General features: G+C 42.0%; 1 protein-coding gene across 14 annotated transcripts in view; it reads left to right on the forward strand.

Annotated features, from left to right (window-relative positions):
* The window catches only part of Ablim1 (actin binding LIM protein 1), a 154189-nt gene that overhangs the window by 33214 nt on the left and 93659 nt on the right, over positions 1-27316 (forward strand). For all 14 annotated transcript variants that reach the window (XM_033761417.1, XM_033761406.1, XM_033761418.1 and 11 more), the window contains 2 exons: positions 6340-6523; positions 10541-10650. In XM_033761417.1, the coding sequence (XP_033617308.1) occupies positions 6417-6523; positions 10541-10650 (217 nt within the window). In that variant the 5' untranslated portion in view covers positions 6340-6416. The remainder of the gene's footprint in view (positions 1-6339; positions 6524-10540; positions 10651-27316) is intronic.

Here is a 27316-nt window from a genome sequence, read left to right on the forward strand (position 1 = left end):
CTGTGGTGAGATGTCTGTCTTTACCTGTTTTCTGTAGGGTAGTTTATAGGACTACATAACCATCTCTGAAGCTTTTTCCTTTGTGTTTGGGAGTTCATAAAAGGTACAAGTACTCTAGCTCCTTCTAGAGACTGGAAAGGGGAAGAGAGAATAGAGACCTCAGTTAAATTTGCCTGTGCATCCAAAATCCAAAGTAGGCCTGTGGCTTACTTTGAGATCTGACTCCTGAGCGTAAATAAGTTTGGTCCTATGAAATGCAACCAGCCATCATTTCTTCCTTGTGCGTATTTTCAGCCCTAGAGCCTGAAAATAAAGTTTGGAAAACTTCAATGAGCTATTATTGTAGGTAGTATCTTTATTTCTTGAGCCATCTGTAATTAATATTGTTTGCACATAAAGCTTCATAACAAGTGCTAAAAATAAACTTACTATATTTTAAAAATTTTTATTAATAAATAGAGGTTCCAAAATGTTTCCCTTCCAACCTAGGTACTTATTATTGTGAATTCAAACTCTGAATTAACTACAGCCTCCCAAATCTCTTGTTTTGGCATCTCATTTTACCATCTGGTTTAGCTTATAACTATCTACTTACCCAGAAATGATCATTGATTTTGATGTGTGTTTAGAATTTAACGTGAAAAGCTATTAAAATATGTTTTTGAGTTCTGGTATTTGCTTCCAGGATAATGAATTAGCAAAAGTTATTTCTGGAGAGAAACTGCCCCCTCACATTATTGTTGATAAGTCTCTGTTCCAGCTATTTTGGGCCGCAGGCTATAGTGGATTGCTTTCCAAGCTACGTTGTGTGGTTGTCTCAAACACTGCTCTGAGTTTCAGAACAAAAATGGATTGACTCAGATCCCTCACTGGAGTGGAATTTTGGTAGTTGGGAAGACATTATTGAAATCTATCTTTATAATCCTTATGAAGAAAGAGTTTAATTATTAGAATATACCTTGGATGAAATAATTTTAAAAAAATTGATTGGGATAGAGGATAGAAGAAGATAAATAGTTGGTATTTACAGTGCTAATCCAGAGGTGAAGTATTTGGGAGTTCTGGTCTACCCAACAAGAATCTCTTGCACATGGCATTCCAGGAGGGGGCAAGGATATGCTGTTCCAGGCAGGGTAAAACTAGGTTTTGAGTAGCACTTCAGGATAAAGTATCATTTCTGGAGCATATGGTCCTTATCCCCAGAAATAAAAGAAGGTAACCCAGGTCTCAGGGCCTAATACCATGGATCAAGTTTGGAGCAGCTCCTTATACCCTGTGATGGACTCATCACTGGCAGAATGGCTGATAGCCAGCACCTGTCCTAGAAAAGACAAAGAGACCCCACCAAATGCTGCTTGTTGTGTTGCTCAGAACAAAACTGAACCATTTATCATGTTGTATTTCATCCCCGCCCTCTCTTATTGCCAGGAATTGATCAAAACCCAGTGAGAGCAGCAACCACAGCAAAGAGGTGTGCAGTTTTTTGCTGTGGCCGGAGAATGGTCTTCTACATTTCCCCCAGCCTTACCTTGGGGTGGGCAGGGTTTTAAGTATGACTCATTCTACTAAGTGTTGAGCAATATGAACTGGTGACAGACAGATGGAATTTCAAGAGATGAGTTTATTGGAACATATAATATATCTGCTCTTTTTAGAAAGTTGAATAGTTGCCACTGCAGCCCTGTTCGTGCCACTATAACATTGTTCTGTTTTCGCCCCTGTCTAATTTTGTTCCCCTCATGTTCCATGATATTTTTACAACCAAGGCATCACTTGTTAATTTTTGTTTTTTGATACCGGGGATCGAACTCAGGACCTTGCGCTTTTGAGGCAGGTGGCGGCACCACTGAGATAAATCCCCAGCCTGTTAATTTTTTTTTTTTTTAAGATATAAGATTTTTAAAAAATGTGCCTGTTACTAATTTCACAACTTTTATATAAAACTTTTTGGATGTGCATATTCTCACTTAATGTAGTAGTTAACCACGTTGAGTAGTTTGCAGAGAATGAATTCAAGAATTTAAGATTTAATAAAAGGGTTATTTGTAGCCAGGCTTTACGAATGGCAAAGCAGAGAAGGATTCAGAGCAGGATTGGGCCTTCAGTGGGCAGTGTTCTAATAACTGATCATGGAGAAGAAAGCAACTCATTCCTTCTGGCAGCCCTATGTTTAAATGAAAGGAATCCATACTTTTGTCTGGACTTATGTTAACTTTCACCTAGAGCAAAGACAAATGGAACCCCTAAAGTAAAAATCTAAATATCTCACACTAAAATTTGATCTTACTAGTTGAGATTTTGTGATTATATAGATGTGAAATTTTTACTTTGTTCCATCAGTTATAAGTATTTTGCTAAGCTGTTAATGTAATATGGGAAAAATCTTTTTTTTGTTTAATGTTCGTCTTTACATATTTTGGGTTAAAAAGAATAACGCTTTTGTCAGTATAGTTTTTAAAAAGTCAAATCTCCAACTCTCATACAAATGCTGAATGAAGATGTGTCAAAGATTTATTCAATCCATTAGTGACAGAATCAGCAGGATGGTAAAGCTGGCTTGAAGGAGACCTAAAGGAATGGGTCATATGGTCATTCAAGAAAGAACATGGGAGTGAGATTGTTCAGGAGATAATTAGTGCAACAGCAGGATTATAACACTGGGAAGAAGTCACCTGCATCTCTTCTGGACGCAGTGAACATTAACTTGCAAAATCTGGGCCTTTAATCAGCAGTAAAGAGCTTGTCAAATACCTGTCATTCTCCCAGATAATGAAATAATCCTTCTAAGCTGTTGATGAATGCTCTAAAACAACATAAAAAAAATGCTTTCCTCTTTTTATCTTGTTACTAAATTTTGGATGATTGTTCTGAGCATCATACTGCTAAATATGGTAAGCTTCTATTGATAGGAGGTACCAAGCACGGGCGCTATCATAGACAGAAGATAGAATGGAGAATTGCTAGGAGCTAGATGAGTTAATGCACTGAGCAGTCCCCTTGAAAATGATTAGTTTAGTAAATTTTATATATGTTATCATGACTGCAAAGAAGATTAAGAATGAGCTGACACATAGGTTTATGAAAAATTAGTAATTCATCATCCTCCCGAAAGAACATAATAACACTCTGTGTGAACTTACTTTTCCATGTTGATAAAAATGTAAGAGTTTCCTAAAAATAGGATTATTAGACTTCTTTACTGCCTGACATTTGTTCTTTTCATTTAATGACGCATCACAGTCTGCATGCTGGTTTTATCCATCGATCTAGTGCAGTCTTTTCAACCCCAGATGAGATATATCACAGATGAGATATATCACAGTTTATTCAGTTATTACTTCATGGATGGAAATTCAGGTTGTTCCAGACTTCTGGTGGGTTTTCTTGTCCGGTTTTGTTTCTGTTTTTGTTTTGCCAGTACAAACACGATTACAACAAAATTGTTTCAGTGCTGGAGTGTGGTGCTGATAGGCCAAGATCCCGGGGGACAGTCGTAAAACAGTGGAGAGGGGAATGACTCTGAGAACTGTTTTGTTAGGGAACCAGGCTGGATTTAGTGGCCAGTTGAAAATGTTGGTGTTGCAGTGGGGAAGTGGCTGCTGCTACTAATTTATTGAGAATGGGAACAGAAAAATAACAGAGACTTTGAGGGGAGGGTAGCAGAGAAGCTGAGCGGTAGGAGCCTCCTTGGAAATGCTCAATTTGAGGCAAGTGCCTGTCTATAAAATCACAGACAGCCATCACTGATTTGAGAATCCATCGCACAGTCTTTACTGAAGCTATGAGAGTGGCTGAGAACTGGCTCCATGGGAAAGAGATGGCATCTGTAGGAGTTATCTGCATTTAGGACCCCGAGACTAAACCCCTTAGAGCCTGAAATCATGTCACAGCCACTCCTGGAAATGTAATAATTTGAAGGGCCCTATGTGTCTGCTACATGGGCTTTCCTTCTCACTGCATATTGGAGGCTCCTGCCTCTTAAACACTGGTTTCCCTGTTTTGTAAGCCACCAGAAATAATGGTACAGCTTGGTAAACCAGCTTGGGCCACCACTGCTTTGAATTTAGGGGCAAGGCAAATCAGATCTCAGTGGGCACAGTTGGCATCTCAGTGGTGTTCCAGAGTCATTTTAAGGCTATACTAGGTTCATGAAAACTAGGATTTAATAAGGAGAGGAGGTGTCAATTGTGCGAAGCCATGTGAACCAGAGGTGCTGCTCAGAGGTACCCCGAGGAAACACAGAATTCCTGAAAAGTTTACTTTTTGCTTTAAAACTCTCATTGCTGACCTCTACTAGCATAGAAATTAACCTCTTGGCACCTGATCTTTTCATGAAGAGCCCGTAGATTTTTATACTAAGATGAGGTGCTTAGTGGCAAGAGTACATGGAAACGACTAGTGATCCAAATGCATTCTGTTGCCACTTCTCAGGGTTTTGAAAAATAGCAAAATTTCCAAGAGTGACTGAGTCATCAGAATGGCTGACGTCACAGAGGTGTGAAATCAGTGCCAAGCCTGAGGCAGGACTCAATTTTGAAAACTGTGTACTGCGCGACATTAGGTAATTATGGTTGGAAGTTCCTGAAGAAGAATCCAAGAGAGTAAAGATGATATCTCATACCCTTAAAGTACCTTAATCATTTGGGAAAAAAATAACATACACAACTCGGAAAATGCTGAAGGAAACTAATACGCTCTGTGACTGCCCACCCCTAGGATTGTTTCCTGTTGCTAAAAGAATTGAGGTCAGAATGAGGCTAGTCCCTCCTCGGGCTCCCCACATGACCACTTGGTAAGGAAGAAGCAGGTGTGAGAACCGAGGGGGCAGGAGGAGATGCTGGCAGGTGACAGTAGGCAGCAGGTGGCAAACAAGCTGTTTTTCCAGAGAATAAGATCACAGTAGTATTTATAGGGTGGTCAGTTTCAGACCTGATGGACCCCAGCCATAATCTTAGGTTACTTAGAAGAACTTCCTATCTGTGGAGGGTTCATCTAAACAAAGACCATTGAGTTGGAGTGGAAAGTTCATCGGTGGCTGCTTTGTCACCTTGAATATCTTTAGTAGCTTGCAGTTAGTAGAGTGCGAAGTAACGCAAGGGGAGTATTTCTGTCAGAACCTGGCTGGCCTCGGCACTAGTTGATTAGCTGCATAAATGAATCCTGGGAACCGATCAGAGGAGCCCTGGAAGTGTTACAGATTCTTCAGAGAGCAATTTTGTGATGGAACTCTCTGTCTCTCCACACCAACTGAGAGTTTTTCCTACACTGCTGCAGGAATAAACAAGAATACTACTGGATTCTTGGCCCCAGGCTTTTAATTTTGTTTGTTTATTTATTTGTCCCAGGGACTGAACTCAGGACCTTGTGCTTGCAAGGCAGGCAGCAGAACCACTGAGTTAAATCCCCAGCCCCCCAGGCCTTTAATCTGAGAAGAGTCAGCTAACCTTGGGAATAGACAAGTTAAAATGGGAGGTTCCCAACTTTATCTGTTGTTTCCTAGTCATTTGGCAGTTGAAAATCTTAACTGTTGAGGGTCCCTTTAGGCTCTGTGTGTGGACAAGTTGTCATGCCTTTCTGGGTCTTGTCTGGACACACAGAGCAGGCCCAAGACCTGCCTTTCTGTGCCACCTCCCACTGCCATAACTGAACAGTGTGGAAAGAGACCCAAATCCAGACACAATAAAGCATCCTCCTTTGCGTGTAGAGGTCGTGAATGAATTTTATGTTAGGCATGACCCTTTTTCCTTCCCCTTTTGCCTATCCCCCTTTCCTCTATGTATAATATATGAATAATTAACATATCTTATTTACTGCACAAAAAAGAAATATTGGTGTCTGATTTTTTTCCTAGCTATGGAAAAGTATTTCTAGAGTGTGAAAAAACAGCTTTTGGAAATTTCAGCTCCTGCTTTTCGAATAGTGGGAATTTATTACTCAACTCAGTAACAATCTTGGCCCAAACCAAGCAGCTGTGTGGGCAAGCAATGGGCACCTTTCCTAATGGGCCTTCCAGGGACACCTCTGCTCGCCTCTGAGCCAGCCTGAACTCAGCATATCTTTCCATCATACTGTTCAGTTACCTCTGAATCTTAGACATACCACAGAAGCCATTGAGACCCAGCCAGTGGATTTTACTTGGATGAGGTATTGCATAGCTCCCAAGGGGAGGGAGGAGAGAGAGAAAGCAGCGCCCAATAATAAATAGCTCTTTGTGCCAGTCCCCACCCCTAGTCCCAAACCATTGAGATCATAGTGAGCAGCCAGCATTCAGTAGAAGGCAGCTGCTGCCCAGTAGCTTGGTAGATAAATGACCAGATGTGAACTTGTCTTTCCGCACAGTGTGTGGCTGTGACCTGGCCCAAGGGGGCTTCTTCATAAAGAACGGAGAGTACCTCTGCACCCTGGACTACCAACGGATGTACGGGACACGCTGCCATGGCTGTGGGGAGTTCGTGGAGGGCGAGGTGGTGACTGCCCTGGGCAAGACCTACCACCCCAACTGCTTTGCATGTACGATCTGCAAGTAAGTGACCATCTTCCCCAAGCCTGTAGCTTTCTTCAACAGGGAAACACTAGCTTCAGCAGTGAAAGCTTGGTCTTGAGTAGTACTTATACTTGAAAGACCCCTTTTCTATTTTGCCTCTTCCTGCTGAATTTTCAGGCTTAGTCAAAGTGTAGATTAGTTGGGGAACTTTATACTTGATTTCCTGTACAGAGAAGGACTTAGAACCACGTCTGCAGGAAGCTAAAGGCCTGAGAACATTTTGAGTAATGAAGTCATTGGTGGAGGATTGGACAACTGCTTGAAGGACAAAGCTTATTTGGAAGCATAAGTGTTTATGTATGTGACATGTGCATTTAAAATCATCTCTTTTTTCCATATCATAGGGGTTGGCAAATGATAGCCCACAGATCAAAGTAGGTCTGACACTTGTTTTTGTAATAAAGTTTTATTGGCATGCAGCCACACCCATTTGTTTGAATACTGTCTGGGGCTGCTGTGGGAGCTGCAGGGGCACAGTTGAGACGTGGTGATGGGGACCATATCGTTCACAAAGCCTGAGAAGGTATTTACAATTTGGGGAAATTTGCCAAACCCGGCTGTTTAGGAGTCTGTCATCTGCCAAGGTTAAATCTTAGCTGCAAAAATGAGCTTGATTAAGATGATCTAAGAGAAGAAGACTATGTGAAGTATGAGTGAGAAACTGCAGTGTTGTGTTTGGGTGCTACACATGATAAAGCTGAGACGGGTTTGATGTCTCCAACTAGGAGGCTGGCCAACAAGGGTCGGCTACGTAACTGATCAGTTCCAGTCACAGTCTTGTTCCCTGTGCCTTGTTCCACCTTCCTATGCCTGGGTGCAAAACTACCCTTCAGAGGAGATTTTTTTTTTTTTTTTTTTTTGCAGTGTTTCATGTTTTTAAGCCAGAAAGATGCAAATGCAGGAAGGGTAGATTTAATTTCATATGATTAGTAACAAATACACTGATAGATAAATCATAAGTCAAATGAAATATTCTTAATAAAAGCATTTATTAGTTATGTTTGCAGTACACAATGCCTACATTCCTTGTGTGGAGTTGGTGCGTGTACATAACACATTTAATTCTTTTTTCATGCCCCTTTCCCTCCCTTCCTCCCCTGTCCTTTTATCTCTTGATCCCCTACTCCTTTGCGAAAGATCTATCATCTTACTTCCTAATATTTTTCTCTTACAAGAGAAACTACACAATATTTAAGCTTTTATGTCTAATTTATTTCACTTAACCAATGGGCTCGAAGTGTACCCATTTTCCTACAGATGACTCAAGTTTACGTTTCTATATGGCAGAGCATTACGCTGTTGTTTTTTTAAATAAGGATTAGCTCTTTTCTGAATCACTGGTTTTAAAATCATAATTTAAAAATTCGAGATTCACAAGCAGAATATTTTTCTTGTTTAGTCAAAGTAAGGTTCCACCCTAACTTCTCCCTTTTCAGGGTGTGGAATGTAGCTGCCTCGAAGACCCAAATCTGTCCCTACTTCCTGGTCTGAGTAGAAACTTTTGTGAATGAGCATTTCCAAGCCAGAGGCCTCTGCTATTAAAAAATAAGAAGAAGAAGAAAGAGGGGGAAGAGAGGGTGCTCTGCATTAAATAAGAGTGATCCCCAAGCCCGGCTGCTCACTGGAACCCCCTTTAAAAGCCCATCCAAAGCCCATCCCAACCTACTAGTTTCTGGAGGCTTTCCAACTTTGATGTTACCCAGCCCAGTTAGAAGACCCTGGTCCACATAGACTCTGAGAGCCATGTTTCCCAAGCCCAGGAGGCTGTTGTTTTAAAGTCAGTATAAGGATGGGCAAATGTAGTAACTAGAGGCTGTCCCTGGATGTTTCAGCCAGCAAAGGTGCTTGGGATTGCTACAGTTGAGTACTGCTTGTTTGAAATGCTTGAGAGCAAAAGTGTCTTAGATTTCATGTTTTTCCAGGCTTGGGGGATATTTGCATATATATATATATATATAGTGAGGTATCTTGGGGAGAGGACCCGAGTCTAAATATGAAATTAATCTTCTCATCTATAGTATATCTTATGGACTAAAGGCAATGTTATATAGTATTTTTAGTGCACCTGCATTTTGCCTGTGACCCATGATCACCTGAGGTCAGTTGTGGAATTTTCCACAGTCGCAGTACATTAGCATTTAAAGCATTTTAGAAATTGGAGCATTTTGGACCTTTGAATAAAGATTGCTCAGCCTGTACTACACAGGGGCAGCTGCTGCTTCCAAGTGATGATAACTGTTATCTGAATTGGAGCCTTTTTTCTCGTTTACTAATTGCATTCACATAGAATTTAACCCTCTTAGCAATTCGGTGAAGTTAGTCTGGAATTAATAATTCATGACAGTTTCAGAGTATAAGACGCAGGCAGGTTAATCTCAGAAGGCTGAGATTTGAACTCAGGTTTTATGACTCTAAATTCAGTTTTTGTATCACAAAAATCAGGCATACAGAAAGCAAACCAGTGTGGGCAGAGGACATAGGGCAGAAGGGAAAGTCTGAGAAGGGCCATTGTAAAGCAACAAAACTCCAGGTTCAGAAGGCTGGGCCCCATGTGAAGTGCTGGACTCTGGCTTATGCCATGGGGGGCTTCGTATAGGATTCGGGTCTGAAAAGATAAGCATGGGTCAAAAGCAGGTCCTGAATTCCGGTGAGGTAAGCAAGGCGGCTGGGGTGCAGCATGTAAAGGGGTGCTCACCATCATGTCGTGCAAATGCCAGCCTGCTCTGCAGAGTGAGTGCTTCTGCATGGGTGGTACTCCACTGGCCTTACCCAGGCCTTGCGCTGGTCAGGGGCAAAAGAACCTGTGAAGGGCCCTTAAGGCCAGCACCATCCTTGCAGAGTGGCTCAGGGGCTTTATGAGGTGTAACTCACGATTGTGAAAATGACCGGACCACCGCCATCAACCAGAAAGTGGTGACATTGATTATTAAAGACAGGGCAGCTTTGGAGTTGGAAAATGCCATCTGCACCTGCTTGGGGCTTAGTCTCCACACTGCTCCATCCAGGAAGGTCACTTACCTTGCCTGGGCCTTACTGGGATACCACTTCTCCTTAGAACTTCTAATATTGGAGGTTCAGTGGTACCTTTGTTCATGAACTTAATTCTTTCCTTGATTCTGGTCACAAACCAAATTGGACAAGAACCGAATCAAATAATTCAGTGACATCTGGCTTGTGCGTTTCACATTTCCTAAATGACTGCATCAGACATTTGAAAACTCACGTTGATGAAGATTACTGGCAAACTGGCCAGTTGTGGGTCAGCGGGCATGGAAGCTGCCATATCTGCTAATGAATGACTTTGGTTTCTGCCTGGTCACCTGAGAGGAGAAACTGTTAACACACACGCAGGCTGTAATATTTTTGCAAAATGTGCTGCTACTGATAAATGTCCAGGGGGACAAGAAATTACCTTTCTAAAAAGAAGCTGCTCCTAATTCTTAAACAGATATTTTTATAGCCTGTGCCATTCCTCTCAGCCTGTAAGGGACGTGGTCTCCAACACTGTGCAGCATTTAGATGTCCAGAAAGGACAAAGTTGAGCTCAGCACTGTTATCACAGAATTCTGGGTGTGGTCCCACGGAGCTGGAAGGGCTCCTGCGTGGCCAGTAACCAGTGGGGTGTGTCCCTGAGCTTCAGTTGGAATTCATGGCATTTAAATGTTTCTAATGAAGATTTTCCAGTTGGAAATGAACTGTTCTGCATGCCCTGGTAGGTGACTTGTTGGGACATTCCCTCCACTAGCAAGTGGATGGAAATCATTGCGTTTTACTGTCAGGTTGTTATAGAACCAGTTCATTCTTTTTCTTGTAATGAGTCATGTTTGTCTGTGTGGACCATGGCCAGCCAGCTCTCTTGGGCATGGCGCATTTCAGATCTCTCACCTGGTGCTCCTCCAAGAAATAAATTTGCACCAGAGGGCAGCAAGCAGAAGAAGTAGGGAAAAGAAGTGAAACTGCTGGAGTAACCTGGAGGGGGTGTCTTTCTGTCTCCAGGCGCCCGTTTCCACCCGGAGACCGAGTCACGTTCAATGGGAGAGACTGCCTCTGTCAGCTCTGTGCCCAGCCGATGTCTTCCAGCCCTAAAGAAGCCACCTGCTCCAGCAGTAAGTGCCCCATGACACACTGACACGAATGCTGTTGTAGTTCACAGGCAGATCCCTACCTTTTTGAGATAACCCTGTTAGCTAAAACCAAGATGCATCCTATGTAGGGCGCGTTCCTTTGCAAAATGCGATGGCTGGTAAAACCCATGCAAGGAGAAGCCAAGAGACAGAGTTAGACATCATACTGTCCATTTTGACAGTGACAGAAAAATAATTTAATGTAAGACTTTACATTAGAAATGACCCTCTCTAGTCATGGAGGTTGAGATGCAGGAATGCTTGGTTAGGATGAGATTGGTGGCTTTCTGTGTTTAAAAAAGCTGTCTCTGCTTCCCTGAGGTGCAAGGTTGGTTTTTGATTTCTGCTGAGGCTTAAATAAATGCTTTGTCTAAATAATTCACCTGGAGGGAGTCTGGCATTTATTCACTTAATTTTCTGAGTACCTACAGTGTGTATTATTTTTAGAAGTGAAGATAGAGCCATTGGCAAATAAACCTCTCCCATTCTCAGGAAGCTTGCTTTCTAGGGAGAGCACATACACAGATGAACTCACAGAAATATCGAGTATGTGAGGAAAACTAAAGCAGGAGAGGGGCTGCGTTTATACGAGGCAATCAGAGATCTCTGTCAAATGGTGACACCTAAGGAGAGATTTGTAAAAGTGGGGCAAGTTAAACATACATCAAGGATCTGCAGTCATTTATGACATGGTCTTATATGAACTGGGGGAATCCAACACGAACCAAACCTCCTTCCCTCTCACCCAAAATAGTGGCCAATTGCAATCTCTTCTTATAAAGATATTGGAAATAGCATTTTGTAGAACAGTTGATAATTTTTATAAGTCAATGTATTCTGAACTCTGGGCATAAGACTGGAAAGTTTGGCTTCATCTCCTTCCTTTAAGAGTTACACCCAAGGTTGACCTTGGTTTCTGTGGAGTTTGTCAGTCCTCGGGAGCTCAGGAACAAAACCCCTTTAGCTTCTGTGAAGTTTAATATGTAGGGATGAGATAACCCATTTCTATAGCAGAAGTATTCTGTGCAGCTTATAACAATGATTCCAAATCTTCCCATTAAAGTAGAATCTTAATACTTGCTAAAAATAAAATGCTATGACCAAAGCATTTTCATAGATTGGATTTTGACCATTGGGAGGAAAGAAGGAAAGATAACATGTTAGTGCCTCTTTCAGCACACATGACAGGACCCTAAGGATTTATATGACTTACTGTTAAGTGACAGCAGCCTGAGTAGGACAACCAATGTGATCCTAGGCCCCTAGTCCTTCATGGTGCTTATTACCCAGCAAGCACAAGAGAAACAGCCCCCGGTTGCTGGAAGGTGGCTTAGGATGGGAATAGTCATCCCACTGTTTTGGGGGAGCTTGCCGTGAAAGTACATTAGCAAAATATTTGGAAGATTCTTTAGTCAAGTTAAGAAAAGTAGGATTGTGTGTAGGGAGTTGGGTTCAGATTGTGGTTTCCTTCACAGCTCCTGTCTATTTCAGGCACCTGCGCAGGAGTGAGCTGCTGTCTACCGTCAGCCTTCCCATGTCAAAGGGTGTCTGACTAGGGCCTGACTGCATGTGGGTTCAGCAGATTGACATGACGAGCACCCACACACGCGTACAGCCAAACCCGTCTTTCTCTCTCCCTCCTCTGTGTAGACCTCTATATATAGCATCGTCATTATTTTATCTGCCACTGGAACACCCCCAGGTATCAGGAAAAATGCTGTAGTGGATCTGAATTGAAATCATCCCAGATAAAGAGTCATGTGCCTATCTTCAAAAGGAGGAAGACATTTTCAATTATTTTACCTTTCTGTTTGGTGCCACAGCTTTTCATTGTCGCAAGATCATTTTCATTTATCTCCATGTTCTCTCTCAAAACATCATTTGCAGATTGAGTGGGATCTGTCTGCCAAGGTGCCTAACAGTAGGTGGAATGGGAAAGCGCTTACTTGGGCCAGACCCTGGCTCTTTGTCTTTCTATCAGCCTCTACTTCTCTGTCTTCCATTTTCTCTCTTATTAAGTAGGATAATAGCAATACGCATCTACCTCGTAGGATTACATGAGTAAATGAATCAAAATGCTGGTTCCTTAGCACTTCTAACAGTTCTGCCACTTACTATGTAGGCATCGATTTCTGAATTTTTGTGGAGGACAGCCCCCATTTTGTGTGGAACTTCCTTTACCATCCGCTGTTGACGAAAGCTGCATTTATCCACTCATCTGATCTTTTCTACCAATATAAAAACCAGTAAAGGCCGGAACACAGCCCCACATATAGCCCATGGATTGTTGGAGTTTGACCCATAGCAATGTATTTTATCGCTGGATTCCCCCCACACACACAATCTGCCCCACCTGCTTTAGAAACATGCCTGCTGTAGGACAAAATGGCAGAGGGGGCTTTGCAGGGCCTGCTGAAGAATGTGGATTCTCACAGGTTATTGGCTGGTTCTCATCCCTACTCTTCCACGCACAGGGTGGGTGGCCTTGAGAGCCCAGTCTCTCTACATCTCCATTTCTTTGCCTATAAAATAGGAAACAGTGATGATTTCTCTGTCGTTGAGTTGTTGTGGAGGTCAGCATAAGTAAAATGCTTCAAAGATCTTTGCAGTGAGCACATACAAGGCTGAGCCATAACTCTTTAAAACAGTGGTAGGGGTGGCCGGGCGTGGTGGTGCACGCCTGTAATCCCAACACTCGGGAGGCTGAGGCAGGAGGATCACTGTGAGTTCAAGACCAGCATGGACTACATAGTTCCAGGTCAGTCTCAACTACATAGTGAGACCCTGTCTCAAAAAAACAAACCAAACAAACAAACAACAACAAAAATATATATATATTTATGGGGCTAGAACCCAGATATATTCAGAATCAGAAAAGAAGGAAAGACATGGACAGTGTTATGGATAAGAACGTTCACAATGCCTGAGTCTGAACACCTTCCTACCTCTTCCCAGCCACGTAGCTTTGGGCAGGCAATCTGATGTCTCAGAACCTCTGTGCCTTCATCTGCTGCTTGGAAAATAGCTGCTTCACGGGGCCATTACTAAGGAGCAAATGAGGTGCTGCCCAGAAGAGCAGCCTGAAGAGAAGGGGGCCTTGCAGACACAGTTGCAGGAGGCCCCAGTTAGAAGAGGCTTTGATGTTCCAAGGAGTGAACTTGGCTTTGTCATTTTATATCCTGAGGCGTGAACTTGAAAGGCCAGAGTGACAGGGCCAAGTCTAGGGCAGCCTGAGGAGTTTGGAGCTGCTGAGAATGGTTTTTAATCTAGATTTTAAAAAACACTCTAGAAAGGTCAGTGAAGTGATGGTTGGTGATAATGCAAAATCTGTGGTCGGAGATCAGGTACCAGGAGACACTGGTATTTGTGGTTGCAAGTCATGTTTGGGAGAAATGATGATTAGGGTGAATGAAATGACATGGTTAACATGTTACATTATTATGATACATTTATCACAGCTGAGAAATACGATGAAGAAACCACAGGTGAGCCAGGTGAGTAGGGCATCCCTACAGTTCCAAAGCTCTGAGAGGCTGACAGGAGTGTCACAAGTTTGACCCTAGCCTTGGCAGTATAGCAAGACCATCTCAAAAAAAGAAAGGCCTGGGAATGTAGCTCAGTGTGAAAGCCCCAGGTTCAATGCCTAATACAAGGAAGAAAAGGAAGGAAGGAAGGAGGGAGCAAGTCAACCAAGAGTGTATAAATTGATATGTAGTACTGCATCTTACTTTCGTGTGTGTGCCAACCTCCACTCCCAAGATAACTCACTGAATACAAAGATCCCGTTGTCTTTCTTACGCTAGGATCAGCACATAAAATCCTAGATAAATATGCAGGAAATTAAACCAAAACTTTCTCTCTCATGAAATCAATTCTCATCCTCTCTTTTTTTAATATTTTATTTTTATCGGTACATATTTGCAGTACATGATGATTACATTTCTCATGGGAAGTCGGTACAAAGACATCATTATTTTTTGTGTGTGTCCCTTTTCTCTCCTCTCCCTTCTCCCCTCTTCCTCTTAGCCCTTTCCTTTTGCAAAAGATCTATCTCCCTGTTTCCCTTAATCTGGCTTTTACTTTGCCCTTTAATTATTTATGCTTTGGGTTTATCACATATGAGAAATCATGTGGTATTTAAGCTTTTGCATCTGATTTATTTCATCTAACATTATGGTCTCCAGCCTCCTCTTTTTAAATGATGGGTTTTCAATGTTTATTGTAAAACAATACAAACAGTGCAAAAAAAGTGCAAAGATGATAAAAAGCCCCAGGAGTTCCGTCACCAAGAGATCATCTCCAGGAACATTTTGGTGAACATTCATCTGGATATTTCTCTCATTGGTGTAGTCACGCGCAATTACAGACTTGTGAAATTTTCCATAGTGTTTTCTCAAAAAAGCACTTATTCTTCCAGGTCTTAAAAAGCTGAATGCCTTGAAGTCCCTTGGGCACCTTGGCAGCAGAAGGCCTGTGCTCTGGCCAGGCTGTGACTTGCATTTCCGTTACTGCAGTGATCACCACACAACCCTGTTACTTCACAGTACATTTATCTCTCCCTTTAGACTATCTGCTACTTAATGGCAAGCCTTGAAATTGGTTCTTATAAATAGCACTGTACACATCCTAAACACATCGTGAGTACATGGATACCATCCCAGGAGAGCTTCCATGAGAATAAATCGAGGCTTCCAAGGGCACAGGGGTGGGAGCTGATACTTGAGTGAAGATGCTTTTGTGGTCGAGTTACAGGTACAACTCGGGTGCATGAGGAGTAAAGTATGTTGCCATGTAAACTCACTTTGATTTTCTCATCTCCTAAGCGTTTTTCTTTAATAAAAAGTTAAAGAGTTAGTGATTGCTTCAGATAAATTTCGTGATCACAGAATCACAAGTTTTGCGTAAAACTTGTTCAGTGGAGTATGTCTTCCCATCCTTAAGTGTCACAGTACAGGCCAGCCACACCTCTCCAAGCCTGCGGGCCAGACAGAGGTCTGGCCTAGGGTGCCAGTTTGAGTGTTGGTCTACCAGGCACAGAGTAGGCTCTGGAGAGAGTTTGGAATTTGTATAGTAGCCAGAGGTTCATTGCAGAGAGGCAAGGCATGTGACAAAGAGAAACACTGACACACATTTTTCAGGCTGAAATCTGTAACAATTAGGAGTCAGGCAAAGATCCCTTGAGGTCATTTAACTTGGGTTGCCAGAGAGGAAGGAATGTTCGTTTATAGGAAATGGGTACAACTGAAAGATGAGTTAAAAAGTGCTTCAGTGGATGGAAAGTTAGTGGCATTTTGTTATTTTCCATTTTCACTGTAATAGATGTATGTCTTACATAATAAGGCCCACAGCTTGTAACTTATCAGTAAAGCTCGAATTCTAATGGCTGGAACAGCAGTCATTTCCTGGTTTAATTTTTAAATAGAAGTAAAACATGGCTGTTCAAAAAGGCTGCTAGAGTGGAATATTCCTACAGATTTTCACTGGAAGGATATTGGAGAAATTATTATTATTAGTTGCCCCTAGGTAAGGAGAAAGGGAACTAGATGGCTGGGGACAAGAAAGAAAGGAAAATTATTTTTACTGTATGAAAAAAAATTCTTTCACATATATTTTTACCTGTATAAAACTATAGTATATTAAAAGTAAAATAACATTAATTTTATAAAAGGAAACAAAAGGCCTATTTCTGGCTTCCTTCTCCCTGGGTTGCCCTTGCTGTGACCTTCAGCCGTGTGTATGACCCGATCACACGAGGAAAGTACTGAAACTGACATTTGATGCCTTCTTTTTTTCTTCCTGTCTTTGGGATATAATAAATGAACCAATGTTTGCTAATGAGTCCCAAATCTGAGATGCTGACGTGGAACTCAAGTATGATTTCCTCTTTGGCAAGAGCCTATCTATACTGGAAAAGCACAGCCAGTTAAAGATTTATCATAAAACTCTTCATCAGGCTAAAGTTTACAACTAAATTAGGGAAATTGACTCAAGAGGAAGCCTTCTGGGCATACTTCTTTTTTTTTTTTTTTTTTTTTTTTTTTTTTTTTTTTTTTTTTTATTTTTTTTTTTTTTTTTTTTTTTGAGGTGAAATTCACAGAGAGCGAAATTAACCATTTTCAAGTGGTCATTTCAGTGGCCTTTAGTGCTTTGTGAAAGGCCGCTTCTGTCTAATCTCAAAACATTCCCCTCACCCGAGAAGAAACCTTATGAGCATTCAGTAGTTATTCCACATTCCAGTCAACTCCGAGCTGCCAACTACCGGTCTGCTTTCTACCTGTATGGGCTTACCTGTTCTGGATACTTTATGCAAATGAAATCATGTAGCCTTTTGTGCCTGCTGCTTATTATAATATAATCTCTCCCTAGTTTTTCCAGGTTGTAGCATTTATCACTGTTTCACTTCTTTTTATGACTAATATTCCATCATATGGCTGTATCACATTCTGTTTATCCATTCATTTGTTAATGGCCATTTGAGTCATTTTCGTCTTTGGCCATTGTATATACTGCTTCAGTGAACGTGCATTACAAATATTTGTCAGGATAATTGTCTTTTGAGTGCAGTCTGGTGAGATTTTAAGAGAACACTGCTAAAGACTGTCCCAAATCTTGAAAACATAGCCACCAAAATTTTGTTTGGTTGATTGGTTTGGTTTGGATTTTTTGAGACAGGGTCTTGCTATGTAGTTCAGTCTGGTCTTGAACTCTCAGTGATCCTCCTGCCTCAGCCTCCTGAGTCCTGGATTACAGGTGTATGCCACTACACCTGGCTATGACCACCAATTTTCCAAACCTTTCCCAGAAATTATTGTCCACCAGTGTTCACAGTGTGGCAGGCAGTGGCCCAAGCATTGTTGAATGGCTTGAGGTGATAGCAGGTAGTGGACCTCATTCTGGGGTATCTTATCTTTCTCTCTCTCCCAAATTGTGGTTCTTCCTGTACCTACCCATTTTCTTCCTCTGTTGCTAATGTGAACAGGTAGTCAACTATGCAGCCATTGCTCAACTTGCTGGTAGAAATTTGCCCCCAAATTTCCAAACTCTGCAGCAAAAGAGATATCAGCTGAGGACACAGGTTTTGAGTTTTAGCCACATTACCTCTTTCTGTAGAAAGATTTGTAGCCACTGCCTTTTGAGGGCTAACTCAAGAACCAGATAATCTTTGCAAGGCATGTCTGGGCATTGAGTACTATAAACAGAAAGGAGATCTGCTCACATTGCACAAGGGACTACAAGTGAGGCCATGCTTGTTGAATAGTCACTTGTACTGAAGTTATGAGCTGAGCTTTTCACCCATGCAGGTTAGAAATCAGTGTCCTTGAGGTTATCGTGATCATAGCCTTTCCTGAGAGCCTCCCATGATTAGGTGGTGCTTGGCTTTGTTTCTGTAGCTTCCTACCTTCCTCTTGACTGATAGGTAGCACCTTCAAGAATTATAGGGAAGGGAAAGGGGATGTTACCAATATCCCTATAGTGGGTCCTGGTTTCCTGTGAGCCACTACAACACAAAGCTGATAAAAATATAGACAACAAACAAGATGTAGGGAAGAAGCTGAGTTTGGGGCCTGCTGCTGTGCTGCTCTGGGCAGCAAAGACAAGGGCATCTGGAGCTTGTCAGTCTTTATTGAGTTCATAGGGAGTAACAGATGACTCAGAGGGCAGTGATAATCCTATAAGGAGGATCTTATGCTGATGAAGAGTCTATGCTGATTAGGAGCTTATGTTGATTAGGACCTTGAGATGAGCAAAAACTTTCTTATAGCAGTACGTGGGATGAATTAAACTGATAAGGAATTTGTCCCTCTTTAGGTGAAACCTTTTTATTTGGTTCTCAAAGACCCAAGATGTCTTCAACTGATGTAATCTTGCCCTTGAGCATCACAGCGTCACAGGACTATTGAGGCTTCAGCCCTAATCATAATTTAATTATGAAATGACTTTGCCCCCAAATTATGTAGAATGGCTCCCGACAAAGCATGATAAAATTGTACTTTCTTCTAATGGTGTTTACATCATCCAAAATAGTGGTGAGCAACCAGTTGGGTCAGATGGAGAAGGGACCAGAATGTAGTGATCTTCTGGTCCTGTCTTCTTCCACCTGGCCTGTGAAACTATTAGTTGGGAGTTTTGAAGTTAAGTGTATTTAGTAGGATGATGGTTTATTCATTACACATAGCCCCTTCTTTTAGTTCTAGTTCTGAAAATATGTGTATGAAAATACATGATATATGTTCCCTTTGACAAGATGTTAAAACTAAAAGTTGGAGCAGATGATAAAATAGTAATATTATTTTATTTCCCTTTAAAAACTCTGTTACATTCGCAGGAAATGCATCTGTGTGCTATTTTTATTTATTGCTTAAAGTACTGGAAAGAGTGGCTCTTCAAGATTCATATGCAAGGCAACAGACACTGTCTCTAAGCAGATATTAAAATTCTTGGCTCCTAATAGTTTTTAACATCCCCCCAAAGTACATATTCTGCTTAATAAATGCCTACTCTCAAATGTGTGACATTTACTATGTTTCATGGACCCATATCATTCAGCCTCTTCCAAGCAGACCTTGAGGAATTGAGCCTTCTTAGATTGATCAGAATCAATTAACCAAGTATAGGCCCAAGGGCAACCAAAGCCAATTAGTAGAAAGTCTCAGACTTTTGATCCTAATGCTTCTGGAATTTGGGGCTAGCATACAACCTTTCTTCTGTTTCTTTGGTGATCAACATCATGCCTCGTAGCACTGCCATGGGATTCCTGCTTAATAAATTCTTAATCAGTTAATTAAGAAGGAAGGATTCCTGGTCAGGATTATAGGGAAGAAAACACTGATTAAAGGAGAGAACTTCCGGACCTTGAAAATTCATGGTTCTCCTCATAGGATTCTCTAGGGACTGGCTTAAGGGTTTTGATGAGCAAGTTTGAAAAATATAAATGGTCTATTTTTATAAAAACTGCAACTGAAGGAAATGTAGGCTATGTTGTCAAATATTAAATGTTAGAGAGCTCAGAGGGTGCCTGCTGCCAGGTTGCTTCAACTGTCTAATAAAGGCTGGCGGTCTGTTGCTATTACGGCCCAGGAAAACTTGTTCGTTGCTTAGTTGTTTTCCAAAGACAACAAGAACCTCTACTTAAAATAGAATGTCAGGGGCTACTTTGGCTTGTGATGTTTCCATCGTGGCCATCAAGGCAGCAAAGTGAGCAGCTGACCTCAGTGGGGACATGGGTGATACGGAAAGTTTAGTTCCAGTTTATGTACTCAGGCAAGGCACAAGCCTTTCGGAATCATTCCAGGTGACCTTTAGCACCAGAGATATAAATGATTTAGAGTGTTGAAACCCCCTTATTCCATAGAGTGGTAACACATTGTGCATAGAATTCAGAAGTTAAAAACCATAATTTTAAAAATAATTATTGAAAAGTGCTTAGTCTAACGAATTTACAGTTTCACATTTTTGGTTGGACCCTACCCTTTGTCCTTCCATGTGTGTGTGTGTGTGTGTGTGTGTGTGTGTGTGTGTGTGTGGGTGGGTGTACAAGCTGGGGGTCGAAGCTGGGGCCAGGTACTCTTACTATTGAGCTACACCTCCAATCTAGCATTCTTTCCTTTGTTATGTTCACCCCCTACCGTGGTATTGCCATAACATACTAAAAATGAAAATTGTGGACTCATTTCAGTGACTTGGTTTAAATTTGAAACATGAACTATGATCAGTCATAGGTGTCTAATTTGGGACCTGGCAGCATTGAGTGGCCCAGATGGAGATGAAGGTCAACATTCAACAATACCTACTCGCTGGAGCAACATCATTACTAACCGTGGGGCCTTTTTGGTTAAAGAAACGTTTTCAAATATCCAAAACCTTTGAACTTCAAGTTCGTAAAGTATAGGCCAAGTCTTACTTTTAAAAATATCATAAGAAACGTCTGAATTTTTCAGAGCACGTATCACAAACTCAAGGGCCAGGCTCTGATCTAGATGCATGTGTTCAGTTCAAGCATGAGAGCTGGGGCAACTGACACTTAGACCCAGTGGGGGTGGGAGGGACTCTGGCCGCAGGAATTGTGCTGTAAGCGTGGGTACTTACTGTGTACCTCCTCATACTCCTCGTGCGTGAGGCAGGTAGCGATGTGACAAGCATCGAAGGCTTGTTTGGGAGGCAGCTTGTTAACCTTTATCTTAGTGTTCACTCTTTCATCTTTCTTCCCTCCCAATAGAATAACTGTTCTCTCACATCTACTGCTATCATTTTATCTCACAAGACTGGAAAACCTGTGTTGCATGGGAACATTTGAACGAGAAGACATCATTAAATTCAGGACTTCAAATTAGCCAAACACTGAAACTTAGATTGAGTCCTGCCCAGGGATAAAGTGTTTCTAGTCTATTAAAAAAGATGTTTTTAGGGTGTCCAAAGTCTTATTTCACTTTTTATTAATAGCAACCTAAATTTGAAGTGGTTTTTATTTTTTATCCATATGAAGACCATGAATTTATATAGTAATTTTGCTTCAGACAAATAACATGGGTTATTGTTGTTGTTGTTTTAATTCTTACTGTAGGAAAGAATCCTCAGGAAAGCTTGAATTTTGGGGAACATATCTGAACAATAGTTTCAATACTGAAACTGATTTTTTTTTTATTCTAAATTTTAAAACTTTTACAGTAAAGGAAGGGCATGCTTTGAACTGTCTCAAAATCCCTGTGGATAGTTAATAACATCTCAGTATCTCAGCAAGCACTGCTTAGAGGAGCAGTTTTCCTCAACATTTTTTTCATTTGTTTTCATTTGTTGTTGTTGTTTTTGGTTGGGTTTTTTTGTTTGTTTGTTTTGGTGTTTTGAGACTGGGTCTCACTATGTAGTTGAGACTGACCTCGAACTCGCTATGTAGCCCAGGCTGGTCTCGAACTCAGCGATCCTCCTGCCTCAGCCTCACGAGTGCTGGGATTACAGGCGTGCGCCACCTCACCCGGCTTGTGGGTCTTTTGTTTTGGATTTGATTTTGTTGTTTTCGCTTGGTATTAAACCCAGGGCCTCACACATGCAAGCACACACTCTACCACTGAGCTACAACTCTAGCCCTTAGGCTTCTTTCATTTATATTCTTTTCATGATACTTCTCCATTGATGCAGTCTTTACCCATGAGTGAACACTTTGTGTTCTTATTCCAAAGAGGGTGATTTGTCCTCTGCAGTTGAAAAGGCAATACAGAGAACCAAACCCATGAGTGGAGGTTAAGTTCAGAGGAGCCCTGGCCAAGTAGGACCTGACTTCATGGCCCTGAAAACCAGACACCGCTGCACAGTCAGTCGGGTGCTGTGTAGTCGTGGACACTGAGCAGAGTGCATCCTGTGTGTAGAATGAAGTACTTGCATTAAATGTTCTACACAGTTGCCCTGGCTATCAATGATCTGAGGTCTGTAAGATGTGGGCAATCTTTGTTTTCCCAGGTTAGTGAAAGCCCTAGATGGACTGAGATAATAAAGCCCAAGGTTGCAAGACCTTTCAAATGTTCAAAACTGTGTATGAGGTGTTAATATTATGATGATGATTATGGAACGAAGGACAAAACAAACTGCCTTCCCCAGAGACTGACAGTGGGCATTTGTGTTTTATTAAGAGGAAGATGAGATGTAAGCAGAGATATTGAGGGTTTTGTGTTTGTGTGTGTCTGAAACTCAGCTTAAGGGTTATGCAGTTGTCGGTTTCATCCTTACAACAGCCTGGAAAGGTGTAAGTACTCTTAACCTTCCCGTTTTCAGATGAAGAAAGTGAAGACTAGGGGTTGCCCAGCTTGGCCAGGGTCCCTGAGTTCAGTGTCAGAGCTGGAATTGACTTCAGGTCTCTTTGACGCTAACATCCTTAACTGTGTTGCCAACTTAATTTACAGAATGAACCAAAACTGGGAGGATGAAACAGTCAAGTCTTGTTTTTCCCTACTTCCACTACCCTCCATCAGAGCTCTCATTCTCGCCCTTAATATATCTTAGTAGATCCCTGAGCTCCCTGGGCTCTTTCGGGTCTCTCAAGCCCAGCCCAGTGAAAACTCTATTTGTGGGTCCATTTCAGAACCTTACCCTTTTCCTAGCTCGGCTGGACCCCACTAGAGAACTGCAGTCTGTGTGTGGGGATGAGGACAGTCTCCTTTGCTCCTTCGTTACCTCCTTCCTGTCCTCAAGGGGACAGGCAGGGGCCCTAGAGGCAGAGGGGGCAGGTGTTATAACTCTAGTGTTGTCATGCTTCTCCTCTTTCTGCTAACACTGGGTGGAAACATGGGAGTGGGCGACAAGTTTTGAGCTCTTGACCGAAGTATGCAATTTCTGCCTCGTCTTCTGCAATCCACCTGAGCAGGACTGAAGTCCTGCTCTCTCTTGGTCTCCTGATATCCTTTTCCTAATGAAGTCCCTGCCTTTCTCAGGTGGTTTCCTTCAGGATACTTGGGGTGGGTGTCGTTCATAGGACACTCACTCATTCCCAGTGGGCCAAATGGTGAACATCGATGCCTCTCCGCTCTGTCTTCTCCTTGGCCTGCTTTCAGGGGCAGCTCCAGCTAGCTTCCTGCCTTCCAAACTCTACAGGCTGCAGACATTTTGTTCACAAATGCTTCCAAGCTGCAGGACACTCAAGCCAATCTTTCTTCAAACAAACCAATGAACATCAAAAGCTTCTCTTGGATCTGCACAGGAAGGTAGCAGAGAGACTGTCCCCCTTCTTCAGGACCCCCTGATCCCTCTCACAGCAGAAGGAAGGAAACCCCATCACCCCGCTGTGTGGAAAGCTCCCTTTTACCTCTTTCCTGTCCCTTTATGAATTTTTTATTTCAGGGGTAGGTAGGCAATAGAGGCAGATTCTTCTATCTTTAATAAGTCCTACAGGCTGTTCTAGCACTCATCTTTGGAAGATGGTACACTTATGAGGACTATTTTCAGCCCTGATGCCTTGGCAAAAATTTTGAGACATTAGGAAAAGTCTTACTCCATGTTCTGAAAGCTTGGAGTCTAGATGGGTAACTGCTCTAAAGAGCAGTTACCACCTTCAGGAGTGATTTGGGACAAGACTGAAGAAGGAAGTCCTAGGAAAGGTGTAGTTACCACACAGTTTTCTTTCCTGTGGATCTATATCCTCAGCCCTCCTTCCCAGAAAGGCATCTTCACAGAATAAGAGATCTTTTTGGCCCTTACATTTCTTGAATGGGAGCTAACAAACAAACAAACAAACAAACAGGAAGACAGAAATCATTCTCCAGGAGAATACAGACATTCAAGTTGACAAGACCTTAAGTGCTGCCAAAGAGGAAATATCTCACTTGGGAATACTGGTTTTCTCCCCAAAAGCTCTATGTCCCTCTCTTCAATTTAAATGCTTGTGCAACTCAGGTGTCTATGGCCCTCTGCCACAAAGAATTCGATTAAAGGAGCAGGTGGGATGCCTGTTGTTGAGGATATTTATTGCTCTTGAGCAAAGTGAAATAAATATGGAACCAGGTATAAATGTGGATATTAGTTTACCTTGGATGTGAGTAGCCAAATCCCCTCTTTGCTCTGGCTCTTGGTGCCAAGAGTAAAGGGCTTGGGGCAAAGTGTTGGATTTTTTTGTTTTTCACAGTAGGTCATTATTTCTCCTTGGAAGAACACTGGCAAGTTGCTAGTGGGCTTTATTTCCTTGATTCTGCTCCATATTCACCTATTTCTGACTTTGATGATAATTCCAGTGCCAATCACCAGCTTTCTATATTTATCAGCAGCTGCTCCAGTGATGTGGAAACAATTTTCTCAACAGCTGAAAAACATGAAGATGGAGACGTAGGACGTTTTGTTTTGTCTAAAAGAGCTTAGTTGGAGTGAGCATGGAAGGAGTGAACATCTCAGCCCAAATCTTTGGTCTTGGCATCTTTCATATTCTCCCCAGCATGGCAGTAGGCTCAAGTGAAGGTCATAGCTTCTTCCAGAGAGGGATAGGTGGTTTATGAAATACATCAAAACACCTGAGGGCAGCTTTTATTGTTTGGGGCCTGAAAAAGCGGGACAAAGCAAGCTTAGCCCCAGCCTCTGCTCCCAGCCAGCTGGAAGCGTTCAGCTTGGGTGATCACTTCCCTAGAAAATGTTATGAAAATACCTTCCCTCCATAAAGCACTGGGCAGGACACTGGGAATCTGAGTGTGGTAGACACCACCTGTGAGGTCAGAAGGGCTCTCCAGACTGTAGCGCACTTGGGTGGTGTGATTCTGAAGACTCAGGGACACCGTGTGTGTGGACCCCTCCTCATGCATTGAAAGTCGTCCGTGCAGAATGGTATCAGTGGCCATTGTTTGTAAGTTGTGTCTGTGGTCCTTTTATACCTCTGCTATGTGTGGATGCTAAGGTGCTTGTAAGAGGGCAAAGCTCAGAGTCAAGAAGCCTGGGTTGCAGTCCTAGCTCCGCTCCTAGGCAAGAAGGGGGAAACTTCCTCAAGGACTCACCTGTACCCAGCCTTGTACTATGGAAAGGACAGCACATACAGGAAAGGATCTCTTTTCTTTCTTGGAGCAACTTAACAGGAAGCTGTTGTTTGTGTTTCACAGATGAAGAAGGAACGTTCAGAGGGAGGGGGACTTGCCCAGGTCTTCACAACACAAAAGCCCTTGTGCCCGAACCCCCTCGTTCCCCAGCCACCCATTACCCCAGCCTCCGTACTCATGCAAGGGGAGACCTCACACAACTCTGTCAGCCTCTCTTCATTCAATAGTCTTCATTTGCAGAACTGCAAAGCCATCTCTCAAGTTTATTTTCTGCTTTTAAAGGTTCTGTTGCACGGTATCTTCCTTAATAGTTAAATCTTTGCTGCCATCTAGTGGAAATTATCTAAAGAGAAAGGAAGAACCATTTCAGTCTAAGGGGTTAAAAACTAATCATGGAAACAGCCCAGCTATGAAGATTAAAAATAAGTTTAGTGGTCTCAGGGGCTAGTGGGAGGAGGTCGCAGAGACAGACACAGAAGTTGATTAGGGCGGCGAAACTTCTGGGTGGTGCAATAACATAGCATGGCATAGACGTCACTGTAAACTTGTCCAAACCTAGACTGTCCAACTTGTGTAGACCGAGACTAAACCCCAGTGTAAATGTGGACCTGGGTGATGATGTTATGTCAGCGTTCTTTCATCCATTATTAAAAATGTGCCACTGGGGTGGGGGAGGACAGAAGAAGGGTGAGCACACGGAAACTGCACCTTCTGCTCAGTTTTGCTGGGAACCTAAATGTACTCTAAGAATATTCTATTCGATTTGTTTTGTTTGTGAGTCCCAGTGGGCTTTTACTGAGATAAATTAACAAAAATCCAGATTTTTTTTCCAGCTGTCATTTCAGAACCTTATAAAACTCAGTAGACTCTGGGTGGAGTACATGTGCGTATAACACATTCCAACAAAAAATGGATCCCCACAGGAACATTTGCTGATTGACAGAAAGCCAATTTTCTCTGTCCCTAAATGCTTTCCAAATTTTGAGTTACCAGTGTTCACTTCTCAGTGGGAGCAGTCCTTTGTGGCTATGGACAGTGTAATTTTCTCTGATTTTTAATAAACCAAAAATTCCATTTTTAAAGTTTGTTTTGTTACCAAAGAAAGAGGAGAAGTGGCTTTGCTTTCTCCATGAACCTCTCTCCAACAACCACGGGTTAAAACACAGTAGCCTGTACCTTAGCAACCCAGCCCTCCGCCACCTCTCCCCTGCCCAGCGTCTTCCGCTGGAGAATTCAAACACTTCTGTTGGACTCTGTCAGCCGTGAAGGGGCAGCAGAGCCTGTGTGCAGGTAGCTCCTCCTTCTGACCTCAGGAACTGTGACAAATTTTAGACACTTAACTCTTTACCTCAAAGATGAGTTTTTAGATCAGGAAGAGTTCAGATTTTCTTTGGGAGTTAAAAAAAAATCTTTGACAAAAAGAACTACAAGCTCAGTAAAGTCCATGTTAAATTCACCAAAAAGCCCCCAGACTTCAGCTCCTATGTGGACAGTAATTGTGCCTGACAAAGCTGTTAGGCAAGAAGGCGATTCCACAATAACAACGGTAAAAAGATACATAGAACAGGGCCGGATGTTTAGCTCAGTGATTTTGCCACTTGCCTTGCAAGTGCAAGGGTCCGAGTTTGATCCTCAGGACAAAAAAAAAAAAAAAAAAAAAAAAAAAAAAAAAAAAAAAAAAAAAAAAAAAAAAAAAAAAAAAAAAAAAAAAAAAAAAGATATAGAACAGTTGAAAAACTATAGCAAATTAAAACAACACATCTTAAGGCTATACTGTGTGCCTGTCCTCAAAATTGTATTTTAAACAAATTTGGCCTTCCATTTTTATCTTTGTGGTAAAATGCTAGATGTGAGATTCCTTAATATTTTTGATTAAATATCTGGCTACACACACACCTTGGTCTTTTTAAACACTTAGTACTCTGTGACCATCTAATATACTTAGTTTGTGATGGGCTATACTTTGAGAAATTCTAACTGGTGACGTTCAGAACTTGTGTTTCTAACTTTATACACGCATACTTATGGAATACTCACATGCTCATGGTTAAAAAATTCAGACAACGCAAAATATGTGCAGTAAAAACTGAAGTCCTCCTCCACAGAGGGAAATTTTTAAAGAATTTCTTGTGTTCCTGTTCTAGGCATAG

Source organism: Fukomys damarensis, unplaced genomic scaffold (assembly GCF_012274545.1).
Source record: "Fukomys damarensis isolate Sample0158 unplaced genomic scaffold, DMR_v1.0_HiC HiC_scaffold_8, whole genome shotgun sequence".
Classification (NCBI taxonomy): domain Eukaryota; kingdom Metazoa; phylum Chordata; class Mammalia; order Rodentia; family Bathyergidae; genus Fukomys; species Fukomys damarensis.